General features: G+C 35.6%; 1 protein-coding gene across 2 annotated transcripts in view; it reads right to left on the bottom strand.

Annotated features, from left to right (window-relative positions):
• CAMK4 (calcium/calmodulin dependent protein kinase IV) overlaps window positions 1–13,116 on the bottom strand; it is a 218,511-nt gene that overhangs the window by 109,710 nt on the left and 95,685 nt on the right. For both annotated transcript variants that reach the window (XM_045566341.1, XM_045566345.1), the window contains exon 2: window positions 6,610–6,688. In XM_045566341.1, coding sequence (XP_045422297.1) covers window positions 6,610–6,688 — 79 coding nt within the window. The remainder of the gene's footprint in view (window positions 1–6,609; window positions 6,689–13,116) is intronic.

The following is a 13,116-nucleotide window of genomic DNA, read 5'->3' as shown; positions in this document are numbered from 1 at the left end:
AACAATTAAAACCTTTATTCCAAAAGAATCTAAATACATATATAACAATTTCAGATAATTTTATATTTACCTTTCTTAAGGTAGAATTATTTATCTTCCTTAAAGCATAATTAGAAAGTATGATTTGCTAATGTTTCTCTCAGTTGTATAACTCTATGGGCAATAATAAAATGTTAATATAGTCTAAATCAATTGTTCTGGACATTTATTTGTAGATGACTGTTGGGCTGGCTATGCAGGAATCATTCAAAAGTAGATTTTGTTATTTAATCTTGTGGATACTCATTTACAAAATGGTGATAACATCTACCTCATGGAGTATGAAATATTATCTGTAAGAGTATCATTTTAAAATCATGAAATGATTTAAAATTCCAGGTTGCCAGTTCCTCATAAAGAGATATTAATGTACCTATGCATGCATGTGCACCTGTGTGTGGAAAGATGGGAGGATGGGGCAGCTAACGTCTGTCAATTGACTAACGTCCATCACTTTGCAAATTAGTACAGCACACGTGGATTTCAAAAATAGTTCTCTACATAAATGTAGTGTATTTTTCCTAAAATAATCTTCTAGGAAAGTTGATAAAAGATATGAAAATTACAAAGAAAAAGAAGGCTGGAATGGAGAAGAGAGTGTACATTTGGTGAATGCCTAATACATGCAGACAGTACAATGGTATGTAAATGTATTTATTCATGTATAATTTCAGGTAATCCGCAGTCTACCCAGTGGTATAAATAGTAGTACCCCTATTTTAAAACTGGGGAAACTGAAAATCTCCTCTAATGGAGATGTCCTGGAGATTCATCTAGCAAGAATTTGGGAGGAAGCCTGTGTACGGTTTGTAATTTAATCTAGAACAATCCTTCAAATTCCCCTGCAACATCATAGTTATTATCTTATGCTAACTCATAAGAATGTAAGAAAAAAATGAATGGAAGTTAAAAATTAACTCAGAGAATGAATAGCAAACCACAGTATGTGATTCTTCCATTTACTAAGATGAGGATAAAAGGCCAAACTGATACTTATGGAAAATTTTATAAAATTTTGAGTCACTTTTTAGGTGAATGTTCTTTAAATTACTCAAGAAATCCTTTCCAGAAATCTATAGATAATTTTATACTATAATAACTAAAATACAACAAAAATTAGATTTGGAACTGCTTCTGTATTGTGCATCTAGGCACACTGCTCCAAAGGTAAGAATCAGAAAGAGCCATAGGGTGGAGAGTGTTTTAAATCGAGGTATGCCAGGAATCCAAGATTTGTCTAAGCAGGAGGTCATACGATCAGAAATCTTTATTGTGTGCCACATTAAATTTTATTGATAGAATAGTAAAGTATGTGCCTATTTTTAGCAGTAAATTTTAAAGCACCCCAAAAACAACATAATTAATTTTATTCATACAGAATTGCACAGTAATAGTCTGGTGTTAATCACTGCTCAATTTTAACTCAAGCTAATGAGAACATTAGAATTGTATAGAATGAACTGGTACTATTATAAAATATCTGTGCAGACTTATTCCAATTAATAATAAATGTTCCCCCTTTCTTACCTGTACGTTATTACATTTATTCCTGTATACTGGAAAATATCTTACATAAATTATTGTATTTTAATCCTCCCTAAAAAACTGTGAGCTAGATGTTCTTAAACCCTTTTACAGACTAAGAAACTGAGATTGAGAGACATTCTGTAACTTGAAAAGTCAGACAGTTAGTAAGTGGAAGAAGTGGCTCTGGATCCTGTGATGTCACCCCCTACCACACAGCTATTCTTAAGAGAGGCAGAATACCTATAAATTTCTTAAATCTCAATCAGCTCTTCTTGAAAATGAGTCAAATTTATAGGCTGAAGTGTGATCATTTAGATACACCCTGAGGTATGTGCTCCTAAGGAAGAAAGGTAAAGTATAATTCATGTGAATCACACCTGAAATAGTGACTCCATTAGCACCATGTGTCATTCTTCAAAAGTTGGAATTCCATTTAACTCAGCAAAATTCAGTCCAGGCTGAAGGCTCCATGGGCTTAATCTGTTCAGATTTTGACACTTTCTTGAATCTGTTTTTTTTCCCTTTCATACAGTTTTAAGTTCAGCATATAACATCAATAAAAAGGTTACATCTTGTAAATCCCTGGTTGTCCCACTAGCCATGTTTGTCAGAATCCTTTAATGCTCCAAAGTAGCTTAGTAAAATCTTTCTCTTCTGCATCAATGTCCTCTAAACATCACATAAAACGGAGCGATGAAGGGCTCAGGCATGAAGGAAAAAGGTTAGCCTGGTTTCCTTCACCCTTGACTCATGATTTACAAAGTTCATAGTAAAAGTTCCTCTGATAACTGCAAGCCAATTAGTTAATATGTACAAGATAATGAGGTATTTACTGAAAACAAAAATTGCACTTAGGCCACCCCGACCAAGAGGAGAGGATGAATGCCACACCTAGTGATTTGATGGCTTCCTTAGTACAAGGATCACTAATAGCTAAGTGGAAAAAAAATCAAAGAGATAAACAACCAAAAAAGCACTTCAATACATTTTCCTCTCTCGTTTACTGACTTGTTACTGTCAAATCTTTTCCCTATTAATGACACAATGAGAAAAATGATGTTGTTACAGGAAATGTCCAGGGTTTTTTTTTTGTACGATAAAAAGTTGGTTCAATTATCACTTTCTGGCACTTCAATACATCTACAATAGAGAGTCACTGATGTTTATCATAACATTAAGAGACTGCAAGATCTTGAAATGCTTTCTGAATAGCCAGAGGAAATGTTCAATTATGTTGAACAGGATCTCAATGTTGAATTATGATTTTTCCCAAACTTTTCATGATGAGAATGTTCATATATCTGAAAGGTTGAAATACCAGCATGGACACTAATATACTGCCCTGCATTCTATAATGGTTGATTTTTGCTATATTTGCTTTTCCTCTCTCTTCCTCTATGTGCATACACATACACACAAGCTTTTTGTTGTTATTTAGCCATTTGAAAGTAAATTGCAGCCATTATGACCCTGGTTGATAAGTATTTTAATGTATTCTAATTCTCTGAAATATAGTTGTCTATATATAAAGTACATGGTGCTATATCCTTATGTAAAATATAGATTAACTTAAAAATATTTTTCTTATTATAATTACATGTTAATTTCCCACACAGACAATTTACTAACCAAAATACCCAGTTGTCTAAACATGACAATTTACTTTATGTTCATTATCAGTATTGCCTTTGTCCTATACCTGGCCATCAATGGACCATGAATTGCCCCATGGGAGCCAGTGCTTTAGTCTTCATTCCCATGGATAAGTCAGAGCGTTAGTCTATCACCCAGACATTTGAGTGCACAATGGATTCTCAATGATGATCACGGTTTCTTGTGGGGAAACAAGTCCCTTATTGCTAGTGTGAACTAAATCCTACCTAAAATATTAAGCTACAAGAAAGGAACTTAAAATTGCCACAATATGAAATTTGGGTAAACTCTCACAAAAAAGTGTTTAAGCAGACTCTGAGAAAGAGGATTAATGTTATCAAAAAAATAACTGTAAAAGACAATAGGAAACCTTTCTTGGATTTAAAAATGTTTATATATTAATTTGATCATCTATAAATTTAAATTGAATGAATTTCCTTAGTTTATGATATGTTTTACTCGTATTCAGACAAAATATTGCATGAAATATTTTGAAATTCACCTTAGAGGTTCTCTCTTATAAATAATGTTAGGGTCGAATTACAACCCCTCTCAAAAGAGAGACTGTCCGAACTCCCAGCACCTCAGAATGTGACTTTATTTAGAAACTGTGTTGTTGCAGATGCAATTAGTTATGATGAGGTCATACTGGAGTAGGGAGGGCCTCTAAGCCAACAAGATTGGTGTCCTTATATGAAGAGAGAAATTTGGACACAGACACGCACACACAGAACATGAGGTGAAGACCCACAAAGAAAAAATGGCCATGTGACACAGGAGGCAGAGATTAGAGTGATGATCTCGAAATCACGGAACTCCAAGGATTCCTGGCTGCCAGCAGAAGTGAGGAAAGAGGCGTGGAGCAGATTCTCCCTCAGAGCTCTCTGAAGGAGCTAACTCTACCAGCACTTGATTTTGGATTTCTGGCCTCCAAAACTGTGAGAGAATAAATTTTTGTTGATTTAAGCCCTGCTGTTTGTGGCAGTTTGTTAGGCCAGCCCTACGAGACTAAGATAGATAGATAGGTAGATAGGTAGATAGGTAAATAAAGTTTCAGGCCTCCTAGACTTAGGTCTGTCTAGTCATAAAATGAAGACCTGAGAACTGTCCAGTGAGGTAGTACAGTGACCCAAAACTTGTTAGTTGAATCACATAAAATTGCCATTTTTGTAGGTCAAAATGGTTAATAAAGGCAATTTTATGTGTTTCAATCTAATAGATGATTTCATAAATAACCAAAGCTTCTTGAAATCCCCTTTTGCCCTCAGGAGTAAATCCTTGGCTGAATTATCTAAGAAAATATTTTTTCTGCATCACTTTCCCTCTATAAATAGATTCTTAGGCTTCATTCATTTCATGTGGATAAGGAAGTCTCAGTCTCCGTGACCTATATAGAATCAAGCACCAGGGGCAGTTGCTCTGTGCGGTTTTCCCTGCTCCTGCTCTCATTTACACATCTCCGCCTGTGGTTCATCCTAGGAGACAATACTGAGGATTGCATCCACTTCACATTCAAAGCCGAGGTTTCTCCAGGGCTTTCTCTCTCATTCCGTTTGGCACAGCAGTAACTGTGTTTGACAACATCTGCCTTACAGTACCGCTCTGCCGCTCCAGCTGATGCACGCTTCCCATCCACATCCTCTTCCCGCCTGTCTTCCGAGGAAGACGTTTTCGCAGCAGAGGTGGGGAAGAGGAGACAGGGAGGGCGAACCAGAGCTGTGCCTTCCCAATGAGTCTGAGTCCTGAGCCCACCACATGTCTTCACCTACCTCTTATTCCAACTCATCCAAAGACTTTTGACAGAAATCAATAGTCTCTAAACCAGCCTTTTGTCCTTTGGGATTTTTGAGCATTCACAAGTAATTTCTAAATGTTTATTTTCTAAACTTTCATATATCTAGTCCCTCTCAAAGTTTGCTCAACTATGAACAAAAAAATAACCACTCACATATTTTGCTGAGCTTTTTTTTATCCATAAGAAAAGATACAATTAAGTCCTAAAACACTTTGTGTGTGACTGCTGTGAAAGTGTGCCAATTTATTTTCATTAAAAAGTAGATGTTTAATAGGAAATCCTATTTCATAAAATTTTGCATAATCCTTAGTTCAGATAAGTTTTATGATTATAAGAAACTGGTTTAAAGGGAAAATTACCAACCTTATCAATCAAAAGTTTCCTCTACATTCTCAAATAACTTAAGTCATTGCCTACACCAAACAGGAGATTCAGAATATAGAGTTCGTTAGTGGTAATTGCCATTTAAATTATTACCTGTTTCCATTAAACTGTCTTTGTTATTTTGCTATTGCTTTAAATTCTAACACAGTGCTTAAAAATGTCATTCTAGTTCTACTCAGCTGAAAACCCAGTGCCATTATGCTATTCTTCATTATGGGAGATTCTAAAATTTCCCTGGGCCAGATAATGCATAAACAGCTAGTGATATTAAGCTGCCTTTAGGAGAAAAAAATCCCTTGGCCTCAAAATGGTATTATTTGACTTCAAAATTTATGATTCTTCTCAGCATATTTTATAACTGGGTTTTTAAAAATGTATATGTATTTTACACATTTGTTCACATAAAATTTGAAAAAGGAAGAATGTGCTATAAAAGAATATCTTGTCTTTTTGTGGTTTTATGAGCAGAAACTATCTAAGGACAGAAGGTGCAAGTAGGGTATTTAAATGACACAATACTCTCTGGGGCACAGACAGTATTACACAGGTTATGGCACTTATACTTCAAACTCCTGCCTGCTGCATTTCTTACTCATTAGAGATGAACCTAAACCACTTTAGCCTCCTCAACTTACCTATGGGTTAGGGGGCAAAAGAAGCAACCCCCAAACAAAATCCTTCCTTTTTATCCAAGTACAAACTTCTAGATGAGCAGGTTCAGTCCCAGAAACATTAGCATTTGTCTAGTTGTACTTCACTAAAGCAAACCTGACCTTTGAAAATCTAGGCATTAGAAGCTGATGACTCCTTTCACAAATATATTTGTGTTTCATTTCAACCTCTTTTAAATATCAAGCTTTTCTAGCATATCAAAATGTGATTTTAATATTTAAATATGAAATTATATATATATCTCTCTCTCTCTAAGAACATCACTGATATACAAAGCAAGGTGTCTTCTCCAACTCTGTTATTCCTGTCCACACTTCACATCCCCACAACCACATGCAGTCTGAGATCCAGTTGCTTTCAAAGAGCCACACAGTTTCCGTGAGACAACAACCTATTTGGGTTACACTCTCACCATCAAGAGTCAAATGAGTCAGCTGCCCATAGCGACTCTCTGGCCACTGTGCCCTTTGAGTCAGGTTCCTGACTTGTCCAGGTCACAGGCCCCTTAAAGATGCTATTATATAATGAAATAAACTTACTGTTTTCTTTAACACTTTCAGAGCATAAGGCTTCTGGGTCCTCTTCTGTTTGCATCTGTACACAATGGATGTAGCACCCCTTGAGGGGGAAAAAGACAAAAAGAAAATGTTATGCTTCAGACATGAATCAAAGGGGAAGGCTTGAAAATATGTGTCTTTTGCAGTAACCCTCATAACTGATGAGTGAGTATCAGTTCTGCTATAGCATTGGCCCTAGCTGTCAAGAGTACTTTTTTCTCACAACTGAATATAGTTCTCAGGAAATTCTAGGTTTTCTAGCCTGTTCTTTTCATCCTGCCCCACCTCCATATAAGTAACAACCTAGGGCTGTTATATTCAGTAGGCTCTGGAATAAAGCTGGTCCTCAGGTCAACATAGTTTGTGGAGAAAATCCATCCAATTTCAGAACCCCAGAGCTTTCCTAATGGTACATATCTAGAGTAAAATAAACCATATGGCTTCGGAGAGAGTGTTTAAGTTCAACACTCTGTTATGAGGGTCAGAACAGTCTGCACTTCCATTACTTAGCATGGGAACTGGTAGCTCCTCTTTTTTTAAACCTGTAAAGGAAAATGGTAAGAATGGACTCAGTAACTATCTTCCTATTTCTGCAAGGTTACTAAAAAGAGAGCATTAAAAAGCACAAGGCCAGGTGTGGTGGCGCACATCTGAAATCCTAGCATTTTGGGAGTCCAAAGCGGGAGGATTGCTTGATATCAGGAGTTTGAGATCGGCCTGAGCAAGAGCGAGACACCATCTCTACAAAAAATAGAAAAATTAGCTGGGCATGGTGGTGTGCACCTGTGGTCCCAGCTACTTGGGAGGCTGAGGCAGGAGGATCCGTTGAGCCCAGGAGTTTGAGGTTGCTGTGAGCTAGGCTGACACCACTGCACTGTAGCCAGGGTGACAGAGCGAAACCCTGTCTCCAAAAAATAAGCAAGAAAGTGTGGTAAAATGCTCCCACTCAACGTATGAATGAAGAGAGTAAGAGAAAGAGACAGAGACAAAAAGAGGCTTCCAGAACAAACAGGCTTAAGTTTCAACTTCAGAAGAGAAGTTCTAGAAGTGTTTTATAATAAGATCAGTTTGAAGTAAACTTGTCAGATTTTAAAGATTAGGCCAAAGGACCTCTTGTGATATATGCAGTTCTAAAATTCTAAGTGAGCACACATAACTATAAAAATCACATTCCCGGCTATCTAAGCACAACAAAGTTTTAACATTACCAAGAGAAGTCAGAGACTGGTGTATTGTAAATTCTAATAGTTAAGAAAAAATTTACCACATTTTTTAAAGCCTTGGTAAGATACGACATATACACAAAGAAATGGAATAAAGGTAAATATCAAGTTAATTTTCCTTATTTTTAATTTCCCTAAAAAATAACTAAAGCAAAAATATTAACAGTGCATTGTGTTTGTAGCATGTGTAAAAGTAAAACATATGACAGCAATAGCATGCAGGATGGAAGGAAGAAATTGGGAAAATACTGCTAAGTCCTTATATGACACATTAGGTAGTAGATCAGGGACCAGACATGGATTCCCACTCTCACCATTTCTATTTAACATAGTACCAGAAGCACTAGCCAGAGCAATTAGCCAAGAGAAAGAAATAAAAGGTATCCAAATCAAAAGGGAAAAATTGAATTCCCTGTTTGCAGGAATGGTATGCATATAGAGAACCTTAAAGACTTCGCCCAAATTCTTAGAACTAATAAATAAATTCAGTAAACTTGCAAGATACAAAATCAACATGCAAAAATCAAATGGGTTTCTATATATTGAAAATTAACTATCCCAAAAAAAATCCCATTTATAATATCAAGAAAAAATACTTAGGAATAAATTTGAACAAAGAAGTGAAAGATCTGTACACTGAAAACTATAAAACATTTATGAAAGAAATTGAAGAAGACACAAATAACTAGAAGGATATCCTGTGTTCATGGATTGAAAGAATTAATATTGTTAAAATGTCCATAGTACCCAAAGTGAACTGCAGATTCAATGCACCCCCTGTCAAAATTTTAATGACAGTTTTCTCAGAGACAGAGAAAACAATCCTAAGATTCCTGTGGAATCACAAAAGATCCCAAACAGCCAAAGCAATCTCAAACAAAAAGAATAAAGCTGGCGGCATCACACTGATTGCAAAAATCTACTATAGTAATCACAACAGCATAGTACTGGCATGAAAAGAGACACAAAGAGCAATGGAACAGAATAAAGAGCCCTGAAATAAGTCCATAAATTTATGTCAATTGATTTTTGGCAAAGATACCAAGAACATGCAATGGGGAAAAGACAGTCACTTTAATAAACCATGTTGGGAAAACTGGATATCCATATGCAGAAGAATGAAGTTAGACTCTTATCTCACACCATATACAAAGATCAACTCAAAATGTATTGAAGACTTAAATAGAAGGCCTGAAACTGTATAACTACTAGAAGAAAATATAGAAGAAAAGCTTTATAACATTGGTCTGAGCAATAATTTTTTGAATACGGCCTCAAATGCACAGACAACAAAAGCAAAAATAGACAATTGGGGTTACATCAAACAAAAAGCTTCTGCACAGTCAAGAAAACAATCAACACAGTGAAGAGACAACCTATAGAAGAGAAGAAAATATTTCCAAACTATACATCTGACAAGGGGTAAATATCCAAAATATATAATGAACTCAACTCAATAGCAAGAAAACAAATAACCCAATTAAAAAATCGGCAAAGGGCCTGAATAGCCATTTCTCAAAAGACAATGTACAAATGGCCAATAGGTATATGCAAAAGTGTTCAACATCACTAATCATCAGAAATATGCAAATTAAAACAATGATGAGATATCACTTCATACCTGTTAAAATGGCTACTATTAAAAAACTGAAAGATGGCCGGGCGCGGTGGCTCACGCCTGTAATCCTAACACTCTGGGAGGCCGAGGTGGGCAGATTGTTTGAGCTCAGGAGTTCGAGACCAGCCTGAGCAAGGGCGAGACCCCGTCTCTACTAAAAATAGAAAGAAATTAGCCAAACAACTAAAATATATACAAAAAAATTAGCCGGGCATGGTGGTGCACGCCTGTAGTCCCAGCTACTCGGGAGGCTGAGGCAGTAGGATTGCTTGAGCCCAGGAGTTTGAGGTTGCTGTGAGCTAGGCTGACGCTACAGCACTCACTCTAGCCCGGGCAACAGAGTGAGACTCTGTCTCAAAAAAAAAAAAAAAAAAAAAAAACCTGAAAGATAAGTCTTGGTGAGGATATGGAAAAACGAGACCTTGTACACTGTTGGTGGGAATGTAAGTTAGTATACGCATTATGGAAAACAGTATGGATATTTCTCAAAAATTTAAAAATAAAACTACTGTATGATCCAGCAATCTAGCTACTGGATATATAGCCAAAGGGAATGAAATCAGCATGTCAAAGAGATAACTGCACTCCCGTGTGCACTGCAGCACTGCTCACAGTGCCCAAGCTATGGAATCAACCCACGGTGTTCATCAATAGATGAATGGATAAAGAAAATGTGGTATATGTACACAATGAAATACTAGTAAGCCTTTAAAAATAAGGAAATATTGTCAGTTATGACAATGTGGATGAACTTGGGGAACTTTATGTCAAGTGAAATAAGCCAGGCACAGAAAGACAAGTACTGCATGATCTCACTAATATATGGAATCTTCCAAAGGCAAACTCATGAAAGCCAGAGAGTAGAATAAGGATTACCAGAGGCTCAGGAGTGGAGGGAATGGGGAGATGAGATGTTGGTCAAAGAAAACAAAATTTCAGTTAGCCAGTAGGAATAAGTTTAAAAGACCTATTGTACAACATGTTGACTATAGCTAATACCAATGCATTGTATACTTCAACATTGGTAAGACAGTAGATTTTAAGTATTCACACCACAAAAAAACGATATGTGAGGTAGTGCATATGTTAATTAGCTCAATTTAGTCATTCCACAATGTATACATATTTCAAAACATTATGCTGTATACCATAAAAATACATAATTTTTATTTTCAATTAAAAAATATTTGAACATACACTTCACCAAAGATAATATATGGATGGCAAATAATATCAAAAGATGTGCAACATCATTAATCATTACAGAAATGCAAATTAAAATCGCAAGGGGATAGAACTACACACTGTGAAAGCTGGTCATTAGAATTAGGTCATAATTGTCATACTCAACCAATGTAGAGTCAAGAGGCCAAGGGAAAAGGCATTCAGGACACGTAACATTGCTCCAAAAATGTAATTTGCTGCAAATCTGGCTGCTGAAACTGCCTGTTATAACCTGAGACCAGTTTTATCTATAGCTGCTGAAATAACTTGCTACAACTCTAGAACTAATTGTGCCCACTGCAGTCACTCACCAATCAGAGCTTGCCAGCTCTTCAGACCTTTACTAGTGCAAATGAACTTTCTCAAAGAACAATGCATAACAGTTCTCCTTTTCTATGAAACCTTCAACCTCCTCTTAGTTCTTCAGATCTACCAAGACCACCCAGTCTGTGTATGTGCCCCAAATTGCAATTCTGTCTTCCCAAATAAGACGTTTCATTTAGAGATTCAGTGCTACATTTTTATTTTAATTTAAACAGTATTTATTTGGATGCCCTAAAAAAACGTCTGGTGAGGATGCAGAGCAGCTGAAACTCTTATGCATTTCTGGTGAGAATGCCTAACAGTACAGCTACTTTAGAAAGCAGCTTGGCAGTTTCTTATGAAGTTAGGCATGTCACACAGCCCATCTACCTCGCTTCTAGGAATTTACTCAAATGAAATAAAAACTATGTTCACTAAAAAACTTGAACATGAATCTTCACATCATCTTTATTAATAATGGCCAAAAAACTAGAAACAGTTTCAATATCCCTCAACTGTGAAACAGACTAACAATTTGTGATACATGGATACAGTGAAATTCTACCTAGAAATGAAAAGGAATGAATGAGGGTGCACATGACAACTTGGATGAATCTCTAATACAACATCTCAAGTAAAAGAAGCCAGGCTCAAAAGGCCTTATCCTGTATGACTCCATTTATATAATATTTTTGCAAAGACAAAACTACTGGGACAGAGAATATTTGTATCAGTGGTTGTCAGAGGCCCACAGCTTGGGGAAGGATGGACTACAAATGAGTATGGGGGAATTTTTTCACATGATGGAACTGTTCTATATCTTGATTGTGGTAATGTTTGCATAACTTTATATATTTGCCAAAACAGGCAAAACTGTGCAATAAAACAGGGGAAATTTACTATATGTAAATTATACCTTAATAAAAATGCAGTTAAAAAAACTTTCCAGGAAAGCTATATTGTTTAAAGACAAGATTAAAAACCCTATTATCAAAATGTAGTATATAGCATTCAACCTATCCTATTTTCATGTAATAGGAACTGATGAAATTTTAAAAAAGAGAAAAGAAATGCAAAGGAAAGTGATTTGCAAACAGAAGACAACAAAATCTAATTTTCATTTTTTATACAAATTGAAAAACTGATATTATTCAACAATGCATGTAAAAGAAAATATATTAAGTAGCATCCATTCCCTAATTTCCTCATCACATTAAATTAACCTATTAAGTCTGAGGTTGCAGTGAGCTATGAACACACCACTGCACTCCAGCCTGGGTGACAGAATGTGTCTCTAAAAAAAAAAAAAAATTAACCTATTGATAATTTCAAAATATAAATCACTGTCCTAGCAAAGCTTTTTAAAAAAATTAACAAAATAGATTTTTGATTGCTCAACCTCAGAACACAAGTATACTAGAAATAACTTTATAACAGCTGGAAAGAGTAAATTAAAAGAACAGAACAGCCTAAATAAATTTATGTGAAAGTAACAATTCAGTATTTCTCAAAAATATAACCTACATTCTTTGCTGAAATTATATGGTTGACTTAAGCATGCAAATATAATTTTAGAAAGGAATCATATTTTCAGGATGTTTATATAGAAATAGAAACTATTTTGGCATAAAGCACATTAACAGTTAATTTCTAACACAGAAAGAATATTTTGTACAGCATTGCATCTTCATTTCAAAATAGGATCTATAAAGAGAGAATCACCATAAAATTGCCTGAGATCCAAAGGAAGCAAGGAGATTATAGATCAGAGGATATTATATTTAGGGAGCTGTTCAACTGAAAAAAAATAAAGCTTCACCGCTCATGTCTATTCATTCACAACATATTCTTCAACAAAAAGACGAAGATGTTTCAAGTATAAAGTCCTTTGCTAACACATTCAGGACTACCTAGTATAGGAAGAAGCTCTTCACCCTACAGTTCACCTAAACACGTTCCTCATTCCCAATATATAGGGAACAACTATCAATTTTTTTCCATCTCTCTCTTAACACAGACTTTTCTTCTTGCTTTTTTTTTTTTATATCACTCCTTTGCTCTTCCCATCTTCACTCCCTTCTTGTTTGAAAGAAAGAGAAATTGATTTAACTTTACTCTTTC

The sequence above is a fragment of the Lemur catta genome, chromosome 12, assembly GCF_020740605.2.
Source record: "Lemur catta isolate mLemCat1 chromosome 12, mLemCat1.pri, whole genome shotgun sequence".
Lineage (NCBI taxonomy): Eukaryota > Metazoa > Chordata > Mammalia > Primates > Lemuridae > Lemur > Lemur catta.
The sequence above is the reverse complement of the archived record's forward strand: the minus strand, read 5'-3'. Positions and strand labels throughout refer to the sequence as shown.